The following is a 20,419-nucleotide window of genomic DNA, read 5'->3' as shown; positions in this document are numbered from 1 at the left end:
AGAATCTCTTCAAATGGAATGCTATGCTGAAGTCTGATTTAGAGCTGCCCTTGCTCGGGTAGTTTGGGTGGATGGGGATGATACTCAGGGGCCAGAGCCTTCCCTCTTGGTCTCCTTTCCCTTCTCCCCACCTCCCCAGCACTCACTGAAGATTACCTATAAACTTTCATAGCTCTGCAGAGCAATGCTTATCAGCTACTGGTGGAGTTGATGATGACAAAAGATATAAAGAAAAGAATAAGATGAATGAATAAAATCAACAAAGCACAAAAAGTAAGCTCCTTCAAAGGCATAAAGAGCATGGAAAAACAAGTAGCTTTTGGAAGGCAGTGCAGTTATTCTGCAAAAACCATCTGGACTTTTAGAAGGCTTGCACACATTACAATGTTAGTAGACTATCGCATTTGGGAAAACAGTTGCGTTGCAGAGAATCCAGGTTGAGAGCCCATGTGGGCAGTGCACAAAACACAAGGGAGAGATGATTCCTCAGCCTGGAAACAAAATTTGTTAAGAAACAATGCAGAATAATTTCTCTAGTTAGTTGTATAGTTATTGACCCATTGCATATCTCAAGGAAAGAAGATTATGAAACTATCTAAATATATTTAGGGGGATGAACATGTGTGAAAGAAAGAAGCTTTAGGCTGATCACATAATTTAATGTCCACATCCGGGCAAGTTTAAGAGAAAAGGCAGTGCTAATAATAATTATGCCAGGACAACCAGTTTTCCAAGCAGCTGAGATATATGATTACCCTTGTCATAACCTAATTAATAGAACTGAAACTCCAGTACTGAAATTATTATATATCAATGGTAGACAGGAAAGGAGAACATATTTTAGATCAGACCTCTGTCAACTTGAGTGTGCAGCAGAATCACCCGAAAGGTATGCCCAAAGAGATTCCTGACTTTATTCAGACAGTTTCTGGCTCAGGGGGTCTGGGTGGGACCCCAGAATATGCACTTCTAGTAAGCAACCAGGTGATGCTCTGATGCTGCTGCTTCATACTCTTGAACAAGGGCTGCTTTAGGTCAGCGGTGCTCAGCCTTGGTGAGGTACACATCAGCAATTATGTGAGAGCTGTTAAACATGTGCACGCTTGGTCCGCAGCCCCTGGCCAACCGAATCAGTCTCTGGAGGGGGAGACTGACATCTGTATTTTCACTGCCCCAGTGATTCTGCTGCCCAGCGAGGGCTGAGAACTCCAGGCTTAAAGAACAGGGATACAACTTCTGTCTTCGAAACTGTTTGGGGGCAGAGCCTTGCTGACTTGAGGACTCTGGTCCCTTGGCAATTGCCATTGTTGGTTTCAGGGACAATTACACAAAACCATCGGAGTGGCTGGGGCTGTCCACAGGGGCAGGGCTCATCAGCCCCACCCCGTCCACGCAGAGCAGCTCTGCTTCCCTTTACATCATATCCTCACCCCTGGCAAGGTTTTGCTTAAAGGAAGACATCTGGCACAGTGGTAGTTTAAAATTATAAATAGAGTGATTATAAGGACATTGGATAATCAAGGTTTCTAATTTCTGACAGAAGTAGTATCGATTTCTAGTAGTCCAAGTCACCCTCGCATCTCCAGATCCCTAAAAACACTCTTCTTAGCCCATCTCTTTGTGTCCACTCTTCTCTCCCACTCAGCTCCGCTCCTACAAATCTTTCCCTACAAATCAGCCAAAAGGACCTTTCAAAACACACACACACACACACACACACTGAGAAGACCTTCCAAGGGTTTCCTGCCGCGTGCACGATGAAACCCCACCCCTGACTATGGCCCCAGGACTTCAGTTCTTACCAGTCTCTTCTTGGCTCACTGCATTGTAGACAACTGGGCATTTTGCCCCTAAAATATACCCCATTCTTTCCCATCTCCAGGCCTTTGCGTGTGCAGTTCTCTCTGCCAAGAATGTAGTTTACCCAGATATTCCCATGGCTGTCTCTCTCTCATCCTTCCAATCTCCACTCAAATGTCAGTAACTCCGACCGGCCTTCCCAGCCATCTGTGTAAAGATTCCTTCTTCCCTCTACTGCCTGGTCCTGCCATTTACTCTTTTCCACATCACTTCGTTTCTGTTTTTCATGGCATTTGTTATCTTCCACAGTTTTTTTTTGTTTATATATTTACTCATTGGGATATCTGTCTCCGCACTAGAATACAAGCCCTATCACAATAAGGGCTTGCGTGCTTCTTCACACCTATATGTGTCCAGTTCAAATCCTAGAGTCCAGCATATAACAGATGCTCCTTGTTCATTTAATGAATGAGTAAATAGTCCAATAGCCCCGGTCATGAGATCATTCATTCAACCAAGCACTAGTGTTCAAATTTCAAGTTTACTAAAAATAAAACCGTTTAAGAGTTGATTCTCCACGTTGACTCTTCTAAGGGGAAAGAACGTGTTCACCAGGCAGTGGCAGTATTTCTGTTGATTTAGCAGTGACTTTCTTCTTGTTGTTTTGATTTATGCAACAGTGTTTTCTGCTCTGGTTAGTATGATTTTAGTTTCTTTGATCTGGTTCCTTTGATCTGAGTTTTTAGAAAGCTGACCCAGTGCTGTTCCTGGAATAACACATTTGAAAACTAGGATCTAAATGAAAAGACCGCATATCATCATACTGATACAGTAAGGGAGCTTATCTGGATGGTTGCCTCGATGTTGTCTATAAAAGCAATGAGTCTGTTTCTAACCAATGACATCCTTCTGACACGACTTCAGCATCATTATCTACCATGAGGATCTCCAAGTCATGACATTCAAAGCTGCTATTTTTTAAAACGCTATGTTTTTATTGTTGTTCAATAAGGTTTTGACTTTTTAGGGGTTTTTTTTTTTTGCAAAACAGTATGGCCTTTTATCATAGAGGAATTGAGGCCAATTCCAGCCAGTCACCAAGACAGTCAACTTGTCTCATGTATGCTCATCTCTTAATAAAAAAACATGCTTTTCTCATTTGTCTTTTGTCTGACTTACCTTGCCAACATCTCTTGGGAAAGGTTGTCTCTGATTCTCTGGAATTAAAATGGGAGATACCACAATGGACCTCTTTTGTCTTGGGACAGGAGAAGTTCTTGCAAATTTAAATATATCCTAAAAGAGAAAAAGACATAATCAATTGACCCCACGGAGAGGATGTATCAGTCTGCTCTGCAAGATATGGCTCCTTTGTTGTGAAGGCGCACGGCTGTTTGGACATTGTTAATTTTATTCTATCAAACCTCATTAGCGTTAGCAAGTACATCCTTAGAATTATACTAAAGCTGACATTGTGATTCACAATGACTATCATTATGCTATTTAATCCCATTTTCTGAATCCTTCTATTCACACTGTCAGTCTTGATTTATACATCTTTTAGTACCATGTATTCACGCTCTGCTCTTTATCTGCCAAGTGAGAGGATTGCTCACCTGGCCATGACCCCACAGAACTCACCATGTATAAAAGTGACTCTCCTCCGGGCTGACTGCAAGGCCCTCACCCTCACGGACGAATGGGGCTTGAGGAGCAATCACAAAGCTCCCGACTGTCAGGCATCACGGAGACCTGTAGGCCACGTTTTCTCAAGGACCATTTGTTACTATTACTAGTCGGAGGACTGATGTGATGTGCCCCCCACTCAGCATGTCCCAGTTTCCAGTCCCAGGGACCTCACTGTCAGGACGTCTGCCCTATTTGTTTTAACTAAATAAATGTGTGCAACAGCCCTTTTGTATCAGTATTTGAAATAAAGTACCAGTATTGATTTTTTTAAAATGTAGGAAAATATAAAAATTACTGGAGACCAAACGATGGTGTTAAATTGGAGATAGAAACTCCAGGAAAAAAGCACTTCTTTTAAAAGGGGAGATAAGACAGGGCTGGAGGGGGTGCTGAAGTGTTGTTTGCTCCAGACCGAGACTTTCTCCTTGATCTGATCAGAGGATTGAAAAAGAACTGAAAATAGAATATCATTTTCAACATATAACCTAATCTTATTTACTGCCACATACTAAAATTATCTCATGTATCATTAAAAGTAAGCGCCTCAAATTTTTACAACTGGTTCCTATCAAAATTATGTGGCAGATGATATTTAAATAACATCACTGACATATGCCCCATGAAAGTGCGAGTATGCATACACATATATAAGGTATACATATATTCATGTATATATTCATACATATATACATGAATATATATGTATGAATATATACATGAATATATACATATGTGCAAACATATACATGTATACACACATATATCATAGTTTTAAAGGAAAATTTACATAAGTCAAATGGAAAAGAAGATCAGCAAAGCCTATGGAAGCTCCTATAATAATCTTTCTCTTGATTTTGCTGCGAGTGTTAAAGTGATGCTATGCTAGTGGAAAGCAATCAGGTAATATTTATCTATTGAGAAGCCAGTGAAAGACAAATACCATATAAACTCACCTATAAGTGGAATGTAATCAACAAAACAAACAAAGAAAATAGAACCAGAGACATTGAAATAAAGAACAGACAGGAACCGGAAGGGAAGGGGAAAGGGGATTATGGGGGAAAAAGGAAAGAAGGGGAAAGGTCATCAAGGAACATGTATAAAGGACCCATGGACAAAGCCAAAGGGGGGAAAGATTGAGGGTGGGAGGTGGGAGTGGGTGGGGTGGGAGAAAGTGGTGGCAGGAAAATGGAGACAACTGTACTTGAACAACAATAAAAATTTTTTTTTTAAAGAGAACCTTACAAATGCACATGTCCCTTCATTCTATGATTTCACTCCTAGGAATACACACAAACAGTATTAAATTCAAAAGAAGAATACAACTCTATGCAGGAAGATGTTTAGTGAGACATTACTTATAAAGGGCAGAAATGGCAGCCAACCTAAATGTTCTGCCACAGGACGAGGTTAAATCTGAGTCCACAAGAGGGAGATATGATTACGCACTGTCCAATAAGACCGTTGTGAAGACTGTGTTCTAACTACATGATCATCATTGACTGGTGCCACACTCACTACCACACACTACTACAACAGCCCCCATTTATTAAGTGTGTGCTGGGCAGTGTGCTAGGTACTTCACATATCTGCTCTAATGGTTGCAATAAACTTCCCAAGTAAACCTTAGCCTTCCTCAGCCAATGAAGGGTATCAAGTTCCCAGTGGTTATGTTAGTTGCTCCAACTCACCTAGCCAGCAGAGAGAATACATAAAATAAATGTGTAGAAAAATATAGAATACCATATTGGATACCCATTTTATATAAACTACATTGAGCATGGAAAAATACTACTTGAAATCTCAGTGAGTGAGTTCAAATAAAACACTGTTTGGTCTCTAGGAAGATCAAAATGTCAATATTCAAGAAAAGACAGAACACTATAGTGTGTCAATATAAAAGACAGAAGAAAGAGTAAGAAGGGTTAAAACAATAACAACAATAACTCAACGAACTACTAAAAAATATGTATGTAACCCGACCTCACCAAGCTAAAAACAGCAGAGAGAGGGAACATGGAACGGACAGTGAGAAGGCAATGGAAAAACAAGGAGGCTTATATTCATAAACCACTGACAGGTAACACCGATGAAAATTCTGTTGGTTTATTGGTGAATGGGAAAAGAATAGAAAATACGTAAAATATGTGTAATATATGAAACTCATTTACAATAAAAAAATCTTGAGGCTCAGATGTGAGACTGTCTGGGGAAGCACTTTGAAAAGATTTAAAATCCTATGCAAATGTAAAAGATTGGTGATTCTGCTGTAAAACAGAGCAAACGTAGGTTTTAGTTCATTATGACAATGTATGTGTAAATGTATCTAAAGTAATGAAAAGCAGACTGCATCGTCAATAGCAAACTTTCCACTGTTTGTAGTAAGAAGCCTGTTTGTGTTTGCAAGCCTTTTGTCCTCATGAGTGCCCAGAGTGGTCAGCTTTCTGAGTCCCCGGTAGGGACTTCTGGGGTGTGCCCAGGGCACCAGCTAGCCAAGCCTGGAGATGCCTGCCGGTCTACTTCTCTGACTCTCACAGCATCCCTGAAGCTTGGCAACAAGCACAGTTGTGTCAACTCCTGGGTCTAACGTGTAAAAATAGAACAAGGAGGCTCAGAGTCTCGGAATGGGAAATAGAGTAAGGAAGGGAGGGATGTGGGAGGGTGACTGATCGTAGAGATGCCTGCCTGTGCCCAAGATTCTCTGAGTCCAGGGTATACTTTCCTCCCAACTGTTTTTTCGCTTTACAATGGCAGGAACCTCAATCAATATTTATCCATAACTGTGTTTCTGTCTGTGGCTCTGTTCCTGTCTTTGTGATTTATGTGTATATCTGTAACTATGAATTTGTTGACAATGGGTACCTACCTATTTGCTGTTGCACCTACCTTTCATTGGATCTATGCTAATGAGTGTTTTGGTGTGCTCTGAAGCCATGTGCTTCTCTGTGACTGAGACCATTTAAAAGCCATAGCATCCGAGTGACAATCATATACTTTATGTCTATTAGGCAAATGTATGTGTAACCATGTTTATGCTAAACTCTGTGTGTGTGTCTGTCAACCCATTGTGTAAAGTCCCTGAATGCAACAGGCTGTGGCCATAACCTCAAGGAAAGACAAGACAGAAGCAGTGGAGTTAAAAAGAATGTGACAATTATAGATGGAGATGAAATAGGGTGTGGGGAAGACCAGAACACAAGGGTAAAGGAGAAGCTGTGTTAGGAGTCACTGCTTTCTGGTGTTGCCATTAAAAAGCGAGTGGCCACAGAGGAAAAACAGCCATTTTTAGGCACAGATTCAAGGAGGTATAGGTTTGTTGATTTCAAGGGGCCATTGTACATCCAACAGAGATTTCCAGAGGGTGTATAAAGATTTGCATTCGGAAGGCAGGGTAATTCAGGGGGGAAATATCACAATCACCTATGTATAAGAGTAGTTAGACCTCATGGAAAAGCTGACACTGATTAGGTGAAGATGGAAAAGGGAGGACCTTAACTATTCAATGGGTTTCTAAAAGGACAGCAAAGGCCACAGGAAAGTTAGTTGGCAAAAAAAAAAAAAAAAAGAAACCACGGAAGGACTAGCAGGTGTGAATTCAAAAAGGAAAGAGTGCATGGCCACAGTATACAACGCAGATGTCCTTTCCAGCAAGCTGAATACTCTAAGGAGGCTTTGGGCCAGATGATGAACAGGTAATTGATGACTTCAGGAAGACCAGCTTTAAGAGTGTGTTACAGTGGAACATCAGAGTAACCAATGGGAAGTGAGGACTTGGGTACAGAAGGAAAGCAAATAAATGGGAAGTAGTTTGTCAGTTAAAGGGGAGGGAGACCAGCAGGGTGACGGGCTTGAGGAGGAAGGGGCTGGAGGAAGGAAGATGTAGCTCAGGGCGAGGGAAGATGCAGACTGCAGATGGATGCCCGAAGGAGGTGGGAAGGGAGTGGATCAGCCCCACAGTCAGCCCGAGAAAGGAGAGTGAAATCTGCTTTCTTTGAGGAGGACAGACAGAGGTTTAAGGGGAATCTCTCATCTGTAAACGAGGACCATTTGCTGTGCTTTCGGTTATCAGAATGAAGTGAGAAATTGTGCATGGAGGTGGTCTGTGCTCTCCAAAGAACAGCACAAAAGTGAAGGATGGGGCTTAGTGATACCAGAACAGCAGAGGTGAAGAAATGAAGACGAGCCACTCAGTCCCTTTCAAGAGTGAGCATTTCAGCTGTGGGTGGCCAAAGACCATATCTTAAAGGGGACACACCTAGACACACAGCCACCTAAAGATTTCCAGATTCACTAGGAGCATGCACACTGACATCAAAATTCTCTCTCGTCAAACCCAACACTTAGCACAAGTGAACATGTACACACACACACACACACACTCACACACGGCATACATAGGAGAGTGAGCAACTGGCTCTGTGCCTCTGGAGGACCCTCCCTACACCCTGCAGTCACTGGGCAATGATCCATCAGCGTCTTTGAACTTAGAACAGCCTGAGGCCTTCAGCAGCTTCCTCCAATCTTGCATAAGTCAAAGGGGCAGAACTGTGTCCTCAGGGAGGCTCACTCTGCTGGATTCATTACAGGAGAATTGCCACACTTACACAAGCATCCCTGTCTCCTGCAAGCTAACAGGAGCCTTCATCTTTCTGGCGTGGGGTATTTGGGTTTACAGTTTCATTTGCTTTCCCCCCTGTTTCTCAATCTCAGGAGAAATTGGCAGCACATTAAAAGCAAAGTTCATGATACCTGAGTGGGGCAGGATCTTATCACACAGTCCTAAAGAGCACTTCAGAAATAAAGGGGAGACTCCTGCAACTATGAGGGTAGGGGTGGGGCCCAAGAGAAAGAGGAAGGCAGAAAGAGTGAAAAATGTGAACATGGGAGAAAGAATGGATTTATATTGATTCATTCATTCATTCATTTCTTCAAAAACTACCTGTGGATTCCTTCCTCCCTGCCAGGAGTAATTTTAGGCATCTGGGGTAGTGCAGTGCTTAAGAGAGACAAGCCCCCTGCACACATGGAGCTCCCATTCTAGGAGGAGAAGATGATGAGCACAGAGAGAGCAACACGTGGTCAGGAGAACAAACAGGGAGGGGCCTGAATGTGTGGGCAGGAGTGTATTGCTGACACTTTAGATGGGAGGCAGCTCACGGGCCGAGCACTGAGAGCAAAGAGGAGACAAGCCAGTGGCCTGGGAAAGAAATTCAGATACTGGATGGACAGCTGTATAGACCGCAAAGAGGATTCTGGCTTTTACTCAGCATGAGATGGGAGTCATGGGAGGGTTTTAAGCTGAGGAATGACATGAGCCCACTTACAATAAAATTTTTATATCTTGCTGGCTGCCGTGTGGAGAATAGACTTGAGGCAAAAGGGAGGGCATGTTTATTGTTGGGTTTCTTCCTTTTCCCAGCCCTGTCTTCACAAGGCACCAAGGTTCTCTCCGAGAATGCAAATCAGACCATTTGATTTTGGGAAAGCAAGAACAGTTGAGGTCAACATTCCCTGCCTGAGTCCGTCTATCCTCTTTATTTCCCACAATATTTTAATGCATATTTACATATAATTGATATAAAATTCACCCATTTTAAGTGTGTATTGCAATGATTATCAAGAAACATATATACATGTGCGATTGTCACCACAAACTATTTTAGAAGATTTGTATTGTCCCCAAAAGAAACTCCTTCACCATATGCAGTCACTTTCCATTCTGAGTCCCAGCTGCTGGCAAACGTGAACCTGCTTTCTGTCGGTACACACTTGCCCTCTCTGGACATTTCATCTTAAAAGGGAACAACAATTTGTTTCCATGGTACTTTTTATGGACTCTGGTTCTATTTCAGAGTTTATGTGAAGATTGTGAAGCAGAATATGATGCAGCTGACATTGAGTGACTGGTAAGGGTTGTAGGGGCCTGGCCCTATACTCACAGAGCATCCAGAGCCTCTGCTGTCCTGAGTGGCTGAGACGTCTGTTGTAGCTGTACTCAGGTACCCCTCAGTCAGCCTCCTCCACCGCCCATCCTGGTGCCCTTCTGCCCACACAGGTATGGCTGCCAAGACACCCCCAATAGACCTCCTTTAAACAGATCCGAGTCACAAGGTCTGTTTGCAGGGAACCCATTGATGTCACCCATCAAGGCAAAGTGCCCAGAATAGAGACTCTGTGGGCAAGGGGTCCCAGAAGTGAAGGGGGATGGAAAGGTTTAGCCCAGATTGGCATCCTACAGCTGAGACTTTACCCCATGTTTTGGCTGCCACTGTTCATTCCCACCACACCCACTCGAGGGCTTAGAAGTCTTCTAGGTGGTCACCCCAAGAAAGTGGTGAGATCTGAGAGGAACAACTCTGCTTTCTTCACACTAGGCACAAATCAGAAAGCAGCTTGGACCTGTCTTGCCACCACCCATCAAGGGGTATTCATGAGCCAAATTCAAACAGACAAGACGTGGCCAGAGAACTCATATGTCTTCTTCCCCCTTCCTGTGCCCCCCTCACTTCTGTCTTTTCAACAGGTACTAAATGAGAGGAAAAAATAGCAACAACTTTATAAAGAATCACAAGCCTCTGCCTTTGTTCTCTCTCCTACCTTCATAACTTTGGGGCAAAATTATGAGCTAAGAGGAGATATTTTCACAAGGCAAAGCACTGTAGAAACTAGAAGCACAGCCAACCTGGCCTAGTTGTGGACAGTCTTATATGAAGATCATGGCAAGGAGACTGGATGTGCTGCCCAGGCAGCTGGGAACCGCTGCAGTATCATGCAAAAGTATGATGCTCTGTGTTTGAAATCTATGTCCAGTTGAAGGATCCTGGAATTACTCCTTTGAAGAGTTTGAAGCTTGTGTTCCAGACTTGAATTCCAAGTCACATAGCCTATTTCTTTCTCATCTTTCCACTCCTAAGATTTACTTGGCATCCTGGTCCTGGACTTACAGACTCCGCCATAAGAAACACTGTCATTTACTGAGTAGTTATATGTCAGACATTGTCTAGGCACACAGTAATATTATCTCATTTTCTTCATGCAACAACTGGCCAGTAGAACCACCATGGCTGTTTTCCTGAGGTTCAAAGACATAAAAGACTCATCCAAAGTCACTTAGCTCTTAAGTGAGAGATGGAAACCAAGGCATCTGTGACCCCAGAACCTCTGCTCTCAGCACAATGCTATTCATGTCCCTAGGGCTGCTGCTGGCAACCACCTTTACAATGAGGTCTGAGACTTCCTTAGCCCTGGGTACTGAAGTGTAACTGGAGAACCACAACCCTAATGTAGGCAGAGATAGAGAGCAAATCTCAATCAGCCCCTAGTTAAAAGGAGTAGCTTATACTGCAGGGTGACAGCTTAATTGTCTGCAAATGAATGCAACTGCAGAAATCAATCTCCAATTTATTCCATTCTTATGGCTGATCTCAGGTGCTGAAAGCTGCTAGGAGAAGGGTTCTGTGCCACTCAGTTCGAATTTTGCATGCAATCGAATGCTCAGTTCAGCCAGTTTTTCTGTACCTGAGGCAAGATTTAAAGTTTGCTTTATTACTTCCTGGGGCTGAAGTTTGCCTACTTAAGGAAGAAACAGTTAACAAATACCAAATATTCAGCAGCAAATTGAGGAGGTTGGAGAGCCAAGATATTAAGCTTGCTTCATTTCCAGTTGTCTATTTTCTCAAGATTCTGGAGGCCAAATGTCAGTTGAGCTGACTCATCTGCTGTAGGTTTACTGGACAGAGTTGAGCTCAAAATAAAATAGGGTGATGTGGAAATTGTCCATCAGTCCCACACATCATCTCATAGTATGAAAGCAGGTGTTGTGGAGCTAATGTTAAAGGTGGGCAAGGGGGAGATGAGGCTGATGGATTCACAGGGTGGAGGAGGTCAGTCTGCTATTACAAATTAAGCCACATATGCTTGTCAAGGGCTGCCGGTACGTAGCTGGAAAGAATGGGTGCAAACCACTGTTCCCTAGACTCCCCACACACTTGTGCTTTTCCAGCAGTGATTGAGATAGGGACTGCAGTGAAAGCGCTGCAACTGATAAAAGCCACAGGAGCTGTCAACAACAAAGAAAGGCCACCCCCTCCCCATGGGATTTATGGCTTAAAACCAGCAGACATCAGCTCAATAAAACATAGCCACTCATTTTACCTGATGATAATCCCTAGCCTGATTATACGTTCATTGTAATTCATTAGCATGCTACACGACACACCGCGTGCTGCCATGACAGAAAACAGAAAGCTCAGGTATAAACACAAAATGGTCCACAGAGCTCCTCTAAGAAATCTCTATCCCTTTCCCAGGGAAGATCCCCTTCATTGAATACCCTACACTCAATGAAATGAACCTCAATAAAGAAAGCAAATTCTGCCAGAGGGGGTTGCTCTGCCTGTGGAGTACCCACACTCTGTCTCACTGCTTCACTAATACACTCACTTTCACTTTAAACTCTGTGCTGTCCCATCTTTGAAATCTTTCCTGCATGAAGTCAAGAACTCACAGTGGGTCATGGTGGGCCATGGACACCTGAACCCCCGGGCCCCCAGAATGCCTGCATCATAATCACCAGTGGTATCAGAAACAATTTCTTTGATATTGAAAGCCATCTATCGGGGACTTTGGGGATGGTCAGTCTGAAAACAAGCAACCTTGCAATGGAAGGTTCAATAGTGGAGAATGACTAACATCAAGGGATTAATAAATTCCCAGTGTAATGGCCATGGCAGTTGTTTCGGTTATGCATGTTTAGGGTGGAGACGACATGCCTTTGGTCAAATTAGTCAGTGGAGAAAAGAGGTTCATCCAGGAGTTTGCAATCTAAGTAGTGACTGTAGAAGTTCTCTGCCCAGCAGTTAGAAAATGCTTTAAAACATCCCTGTTCCCCTGCCTGATGCCATGTTTGCTTCCCCTAGTCAAAAGACGGAGCCTCCAATGTTATCCAGGCCTGGGAGGGCTAGCAGATGTGGCTGGCAGTGACGTCGCTGATCTCAGGTGCCCTCATTGTTCTCCTGGCTCTGCTCCTGCTGCAGGAGCCCCCTCAGAGTTCTCAGGTTGCAAATGCTAAGCCTGAGGTTGCAGGGCTCTTTACCTGGAATGCCTCTCTTCATCCCTCTCCTTCGGTGCCTGGTTGGCCCCCGACCCATCCTCCGAATATCAGCTCAAGCCTATTTTTAGAGGTCTTCGGTCTCTTTTGCTATGGGGATTGCCTGCTGCCTGCCCTTTGCATCCCTTATCTCAGCTTCTGATTGCACATTCATTCAGTGTCATTATTTTATCAATGTCTAGCACAGGCGACCGCCCCGGTCTTTCTGCTTTGCTGCTGCGTCCTCTGGTGCCTAGCACAAGGTCAGGCATATAACAGGTGTTCAAACATATTTTAAATAAAAAAAATATTAAATGTGGGCTACTGTAAGAATTAACATAATCCAGGTAATGGGTTTAGCACAGTGCCCGGTTCAGTGCATTTGCGGCACAGTGTATCCAACAGTGAAGTGAACAGGGTGTCTAGGGCTGCCCTTTGATTTCCTCCTCAATTTACAAACAGCTTCTGTAACAATACAACTGCCACTCTCAGTTTGGGTTCTTTCATCATAAGATGATCAGTGCTTTTAGGAAGTAACTGAATCCACAGACATTTTTTAAAAAATTCATCCTGTTAAATAAAACTTTCACAACTGAAAGCTTTTCTGAAAGAAAGGGTTTGTTGAACTGTGTGTGAACCAGAAAAGGACCAGGTTCTGGGGCATGAAGTCTAAACTACCAGCAGTAGTACTAGGTGGAGAAGGCAACGTGCCCACTGTCCTGGAGTTGACGGGTGCTTTTGATAGATTTTGTTTTGGGAAAGAAAGATGTAAGTTGGCTTGAAATAATTTACATTGACTACAGATAAGAGGGGCGGGGAAGGTGAAGCAGGAAAAGTTCTGTAATAGGTGCACAGTCTGTGGGCAAGAAATACTACTTTTGACTGATTGCAGGCAACAGTCCCGAATGTTCATGCGCACGCAGGATGTGATGGCTGAGTGGTCAGCTAACAGGTGCCCGGAGGTTGATGCACAGCTCCAGCGCACACTCCAGAATGTGGGCCATCTTCTGTTGGTTGGCCCACAGCTCTCAACTGGCTACCTATTCCTGTCTCTTTCTCTTACTCTCCAGCTATGATTTAATTTGGAACATCTCAGAAATTTTCTCTTGTCAACCCCTTGCCCCACACATGGAAGATCTTTGCTTTCTGGAAGAAATGACAATGGAGCTAAAGACCTGAAGACCAAGTGGAATTCATCCAGGTAAAGGGGAACAAGGAGGAAAATTTCAGGCCTGGGAACAGCTTATGTGAAAAGGCAGAAAGGCAGAAGTTGGCCCGAGACCAGAAGGTCTGAAGCAGAGAGACTAAGGCTCCACATGCTCTAGAAGGGGCTGAAAGGACAGGAGAGGCCAGACCTCCTCCATCCACAAAGGATTGTTCTGAATCCTGAGGAACATGAGGAGCCACTGAATAGTTTTAAGCAAAAGACTGGGTTTTGACCTTGCCTTTGACCTTGCCCTATGGGAGCTAAGGAGCCATCCTTGGAGAACATACTTTCTTAAGCAGGCTTTCCCTATTTGTTACCCTTATTTAAAAAGTTGAATTTAATAATAAAACACAAGTGAAGCAACAACTGATCCTACATACATATTCTATCACTTGCTCTAAAATGTCAACTTGCCCATGTCTGAACTGCTAGTTAAAAAATAAAACAAAAGCATGCACTTTCAATGAAAATTTACAAAGCCACACTTTCAAGATGCAATTGCCTCTGAAATATTTCATGAATCTAGCAGACGCAGTAACAACACAAATCAGGGCTTGCTAGTTTCACTGGAGGTGAAAAATATTTTAAGCATTCTTAGATTCCTTAGTTAGAGGCCCATTCAACCACATGTGACGGTGATGGGAATATAATGGATACAATTTCCCTCTATCTGCTCTGGCATTGATAAAATATTCATGTTAAATAGCTACTTCTAAGCACCTGGAGGCATCTTGCAGCGTTTTACAGATGGGCTTGTTTTTGTAATACACACACACACTCCCACCTCATCCACAGTATTAATCTGAGTGTGTGTTCTGGATGTGTGAGCACGCACCTCAGATCCCAGCATTTCTGGTCTGCCTGAGTTCACGAATGCACGATTGGCCACCAAAGAAAGCCCCCATTAGAAAATCCACATGTGGAAAAAAACAGTTCTTTTCAATTCAGTGGGTATTTATTGGGTGCTTGCCATGTACTTTCCCCATGGAAGTTTCATAACAAATGACACCTGACTATCCTGCTGGTACCTCAGTAAAAAAAATTGAGAATTCTGTCCTTCCCAGCCATTTCTGGCAAAATCCTCAAAGCTTCCTGCCTCCCTTTTCTCAGCTGTTGAAGGGCTGGACACATACCCCATACTCGGCTGGTTTCATTCCCACCACACTGCACTCCCATGAGGCTGCCAGACCCTACAGATTCCACCTGGGGGATTTTCCCTGGGATTGGTCCCTTCCTCTCTAGCACAACTTTCCTGGCTACGACCATCACATTTTACCTGCTCTACTGTAGCCCACCTGTGGGTTCTCCATGATTTATTGTTCCCTTTTATACCTAGGCCCACTGGATAGTGGAATCACAACCTCCAGGGTCTCAATACTCTTAGTCTAGACTTCCAGAAGTGGGCACTGACATAAGGATTTGAGAGTAAGCAGTATGTTAATATATTTTCTATAGTGTCCATAATGAATTTAGTCTACTTAGAATCAGAAACACACAAATTCTTTCAGTCACAACCCTGAATCAGACATACAGAATTGTATTTCAGTGTCTTTCCTTCCAGGTTTTAATATACTTCTCACTCAAGGTAACATTGAAGAGTCTGACTAATTTTGTATCTTGCTTGTTGAACCTAATGACAAGCGCCAAGCTTTCTTTCCTTCCATGTCACAAATTCTGTGAGTGTAATTTGAGTAGCTGCCTGATACATCGTGTGGATGTAGCAGCACGTATTTGGCCATTCCCTTGCCGATATGCTCATATGGTTAGGTGTTTCTAATTCTTTGTTGTTACAAACAAGATATCATTGCATGTAAACTTTCATTTGCTTATTTGTTTATTTTTCCCTAATAAGGATGCCTTAGAATCAACTAGTAAAAGTGAGATTGCCAGGTCAAAGAGTATGAATGTTTTAAAGGGCCTATGACATTGCCAAAGCACCAATCAGCACTGCAAACAGATTTGACCTTGCACGGTGGGGCATTTCCAGGTGGTTCCAGCACATCTCTCTGCCCACAACTCCTGTAGCTCCAACCATACTATTCCTGCCTAGACGCGCCGTGCTCTGCCGTGACTGTTTGCCTTAATTTGTGCTGCTGTACCTCTAACTAGACATTCTTTTTCCGTCACTCACCTCTAATCTTCTCTACCTGCCTGAGAATATGCAGACACACACAGACACTCACTACAAGGGCCTATTATATATTATGGGGATCATGTCCAGCTCAGGTTAGAAGGTGATTTCTGGATGGTTTCTATTAAATTCAGGTTTCTTCTGCCAGGTCCTATTAGCATGTAAATGCATGCTTTATTCCTTAAACTTTAATAAATATTATCTTTTTAATAAATACTTATCTGTCCAATAAATGCTATCTGATATCAGATGGAAAGCTGATAGTAACTCTTTTCCTTTTTTTTTCAAAGGAGATTCTGAGTTTTCCATTCCATAAGGTGACCTTAGAGAAGAGAAAAACCTTGCATTTTTACTTAACACTGAATGCATTTAGTGTTAAGTAAATGCACTTAGCGTCAGATTGGAAGGAGACCCAGTCTTCTCTCTGCTGCAGCTGATTTGCCTCATTAGCTGGAAGAAGACAGAGTGGCTGTGGGCACGGACGGCACACCACGCTGCAGTGAGGCTTGATCTCACTTGGGTCCAGCTCAAGGAGATACAGTGATGATGAATGTCACTGGGTTGTTCTGGGATGGGCTCAGAGAAGAACAGTGTATGACTTTATCAAACATAAAACAGTTGCTTCTTTACTTTTTTTTTTACTAAGGAAGACCCAGCTTTTCTAGCAGGATGTTGCAGTGGTATTCCCGGAAAGGGGGGGTCCCAACAACAGGGGTGAAATCAACCCTCCCCTTGGGAATGTCTCAGACACAGCAACAGAGGGAGGAAACTTAAATCAGTGTCCTGGTATTTAAGGAAAGGACTCATTACCAGGACTTACTCTCTTGGTTTGGTCTAATTCTGAGATCCTTGTTCCTCCCACTTTTGTCTTCTTGCTTTATTTTGGTCATTAACTTCTTGATGTTACAGCTGCAAACTGTAAAATTAGAAAGCTTTTTCTCACACTGGCCACCAAAGTCAATTGCCTCCTTTGTCTAACCAATGTTTAAATATCCTTTATGACTAAAATTCAAGATTATTTTGCTTAGGGAGTTATTATCAATATTTAACCTAAATTGTCCTCTTTTTTCCCCTCTGTCAGCTTCTTCTCTTTCATTGAAGCTTCTTCCCAACCTCTAGTACTATTCCTCTTCCTCTTTTGTTAAAGACGTTTTAATTAAGACACCAGGGTTATGTTAACCTACTTAAGCAGCCATCTCCCTTTTATGTAGCTCTCTTCAGTGAAGCCCCGAATCAGCAAAGAGTCTTTCATCAGCCTGTTCCCTGTCTCTGTCCTCCCTTTGTTCTATGTTTTTTTTTTGTTGGATTACAGATCCTCACATTTTAATTCACCCCAAATGCTATTCCACAGTTTAAATTAATAAATTTATCTTCACAATGATGCATGCATGCAAGTCACATGCCTCCCGTGTCATTGATTACTGGTCTTTGAAGATTCAGAGGTGTGTCAGATCTACCAGTGAAAAGGGAAAAAAAAAACCCACATTTGATATTCTCCTACATCCAAGGTTTCCCTGGGCCCAGTGGTTTTGATGTGGGATTGGTAAAACAACAGCTGCTTAAAAAGAGAGGAGCTCATGTTCTAACTATTCAATTGCCATGTGCTGCTCGTTCTTCCTTAAAAGACTGATGGTTCAGGCTCCTTTTTCAAAGTCAAGATTGACAAAGACAACAACTATTTGATAATGGAGCTCAGAAAATCTATTATGGGACCAAGGGAGACTTGTTAGCATCCCGGCTGTTCTGTGAACTTGCCCCACAGGAAGGGAACCATTTCACTTGTTTTCAAGTTCTCCACATTAAATCCACAAGCATTTTACAAGTGAAAACATGTCTTTCAAAATCAATGGATTCCAGATGCCAACAGAAAACATTTTCTGAGTACTTACTGTGGGTGAGACACTGAGTCTTACGAACACCTTTCTCCTCTAATACACACACAGTCTTTCTGGCGTAGGTGCTATTATCCTCTCCTGCTGCAAATGAGAAAGTTGAGGTCCAGGAAAGTTAAACACCTGCTCAAGGGTGTACTTTGGGTGAGTGGAGGAGCCACTCATCCAAATGATTTGAACCCAGATCATTTTATTTGGAGACTGGACTACTTCTTGCCTTCTGTGTGTGCTATCTTTTCTCATTAAAATTTTAAATACTAAATTTTATTCAGTGTCTTTTCCAGTCATTCATACATGTATCACATGTATCCTTTATCTGATCCATAAATCCCATCTTTAAAATACAGCTTGTACTTTTGCTTCAGCAAAGTCTTTCCTTATTCCAATATGCAAAATTGCGTGAGATCCCCCAACACTCCCTATCTCTTCTATGTTTTATTTCTATCTATACCGCTGTTACCATCTAACATGCCACATGTTTTACTTATTTTTATTATATTTTCTCTGTATCCCTTCATCCCCATACCAACACACAAAATCTGAGTCAGGGATTTGATTTTACTTTTCTTAATTACTGTCCTAACCCTAATAAACCACAACAGTCCTTGGCACATGGTAAGTGCTCAACAATGAATCCAGTGGATGATGCATTAATCTAGTTGAGAAGGTAAAATAAGCCTATGTGGAGTTAAATATAATCCACTGAGATGCTAAATTGTGTTGACTGGCTGTTCAGAAACAGAGATTGTGCCTGACTAAGCTGATTAGGATGGTGGGCTGAATGCTAATTTGGTTTTGCAGGACCTTAAGGTTTGGATGGACAGAGTAGGAATTCCTAGGCAGAAAACAACAGAGGTAACAATACCAGCACATTACACTTGCTGAGTGCTTGCCACAAGCCAGGCACTATTCTAAGCACTTTACAGATGAATCATTTTATTTAGTCCTCCAAACAGCATTTTGCTAAGTATTAGTATTAATTTCATGATGTAGATGAGGAAAATAGGGCATAAGGGGGTTAAGTAATTTGCAAAAAATGGATCAAAGTTAATAGAAACATAAGGTTTGGAATAGTGTCAGGGTGGGTCATTATTCTAAAAATAAGAAATAATAGAAATAAAGCATGTATGTAGCTTCTAGAAGAATCTCACTATGTGATCCTATCATTAGGATGCAATAGGTAGGCCAGAGAGATTAAAAATGGAGTTTTACTGTTATTTCTTTTCCTGCTTATGCTGGCTGGGCTGGTGCATGAGTTCAGACATGCTTGTGAACTCCTTCCCTTTTCATCTGCAGAAGTTTCCATTTTTGTTGAATACATGGGATGATGCCAGTGAGCAGGAATCAATAATCCACTACGGTGTCTGGTCTCTAAGATTACGGTCATTTACTATTTGAAGGAACAACAATATCTAAGCCAGAGGCTGAAAATCAGACAGGAGCCCATTGCCCTGAAAGCAGCATCTTCTATGTCCAAAAAGTGGCATTCTCTTCCCTTTATAACATGAAATATTTGTAACATAGGTACCCTCCAGGTCTCTCACTATGTTGCTCTTGGTATACCTAACTGTTATTTGCTGTAAGAGGAAGTTTGGAATAGTGGTTGAAAGCATGACTGTTAATTTGACAGTGTTTAAATCTCTGTTCTGCCATTTATTAACTATGTGCTAAAATTATCCACCCATTCTGTGACATGGTTTTAAGTACATAAAATGGATATTATAGTAGTACCTACATCATAGGAGTGTTACAAGTATAAAATGTGTGTATGTGTATGTGCATACTCACAAAAAACATGTATATATAGTGCTCTTCGAGTGTTAGCTTTTACTTTTCTCTAGGGCGCATGCTACGATGGTATTTCTCTTTTACCTGAAGAGATAGTACTGGGAAGCAACTATCAGTTTCAATTAATCTGTGCAGGCTCACATTTATTTTTTCTCTTTTCCCAGTGCTCACATCTTATCTGTTTCCATGCTCTCTCAATTCACCCCTCAGAATGCTTTTTATCATAATCAAAATGCTTCACACCAGTAATAAAAATAAAATCTTAAGTGTAACCAAGGGGAAAAAGACATTAGAAACAGAGAAAGTAAGATAAGGATGCCAGCGGATGTGTTGTCACGAGCAAGGCAAGTCAGAAGACCGCAGAGCAAACCTTCAAAATGCTCAAGGGAAAAAAAAATGTCAACCCAGAATTCTAAACCCAATGAAAATACCTCTGCAAACTGAAGGTAAAATACTTTTCAGATACACAAAAGGTGAGAGAATTCACCACCAGCAGAACGGCACCATGGAAATATTAAATCATCCTTCACCTTGATAGAAAACGATATTGAAAGGAAATATGAATCTACATAAAGGAATAAAGAGCCTAAGGAATGGAGACTATGTGGGAAAATATGACTTTTTCATTTTTAAACATGACTTGAAAAGGTAATGGTTTGCTTAAAGCAGAAATAATAACAATGTATTGTACAGTCTATTTACAACATAAGATGAAGTAAAATGTATAACGGCGATACTGCAAAGCTGGGAAAGGGGAAATAGAAGTACACTGTTATAAGGCTCTTATGTGTGAAGTGCCATAATATTATTTAAAGGCAGATTGT

At 42.1% G+C, this 20,419-nt stretch overlaps 1 protein-coding gene across 1 annotated transcript in view; it reads right to left on the bottom strand.

The window, feature by feature from the left end:
• Positions 1 to 20,419, bottom strand: part of CDH13 (cadherin 13) — a 1,016,810-nt gene that overhangs the window by 564,028 nt on the left and 432,363 nt on the right. The window contains exon 4 of the mRNA XM_028501894.2: positions 2,980 to 3,096. Coding sequence (XP_028357695.1) covers positions 2,980 to 3,096 — 117 coding nt within the window. The remainder of the gene's footprint in view (positions 1 to 2,979; positions 3,097 to 20,419) is intronic.

Source organism: Phyllostomus discolor, chromosome 12 (assembly GCF_004126475.2).
Source record: "Phyllostomus discolor isolate MPI-MPIP mPhyDis1 chromosome 12, mPhyDis1.pri.v3, whole genome shotgun sequence".
NCBI classification, from domain to species: domain Eukaryota; kingdom Metazoa; phylum Chordata; class Mammalia; order Chiroptera; family Phyllostomidae; genus Phyllostomus; species Phyllostomus discolor.
Note: the sequence above shows the minus strand (reverse complement) of the source record. Positions and strands in the feature narration are given on the sequence as shown.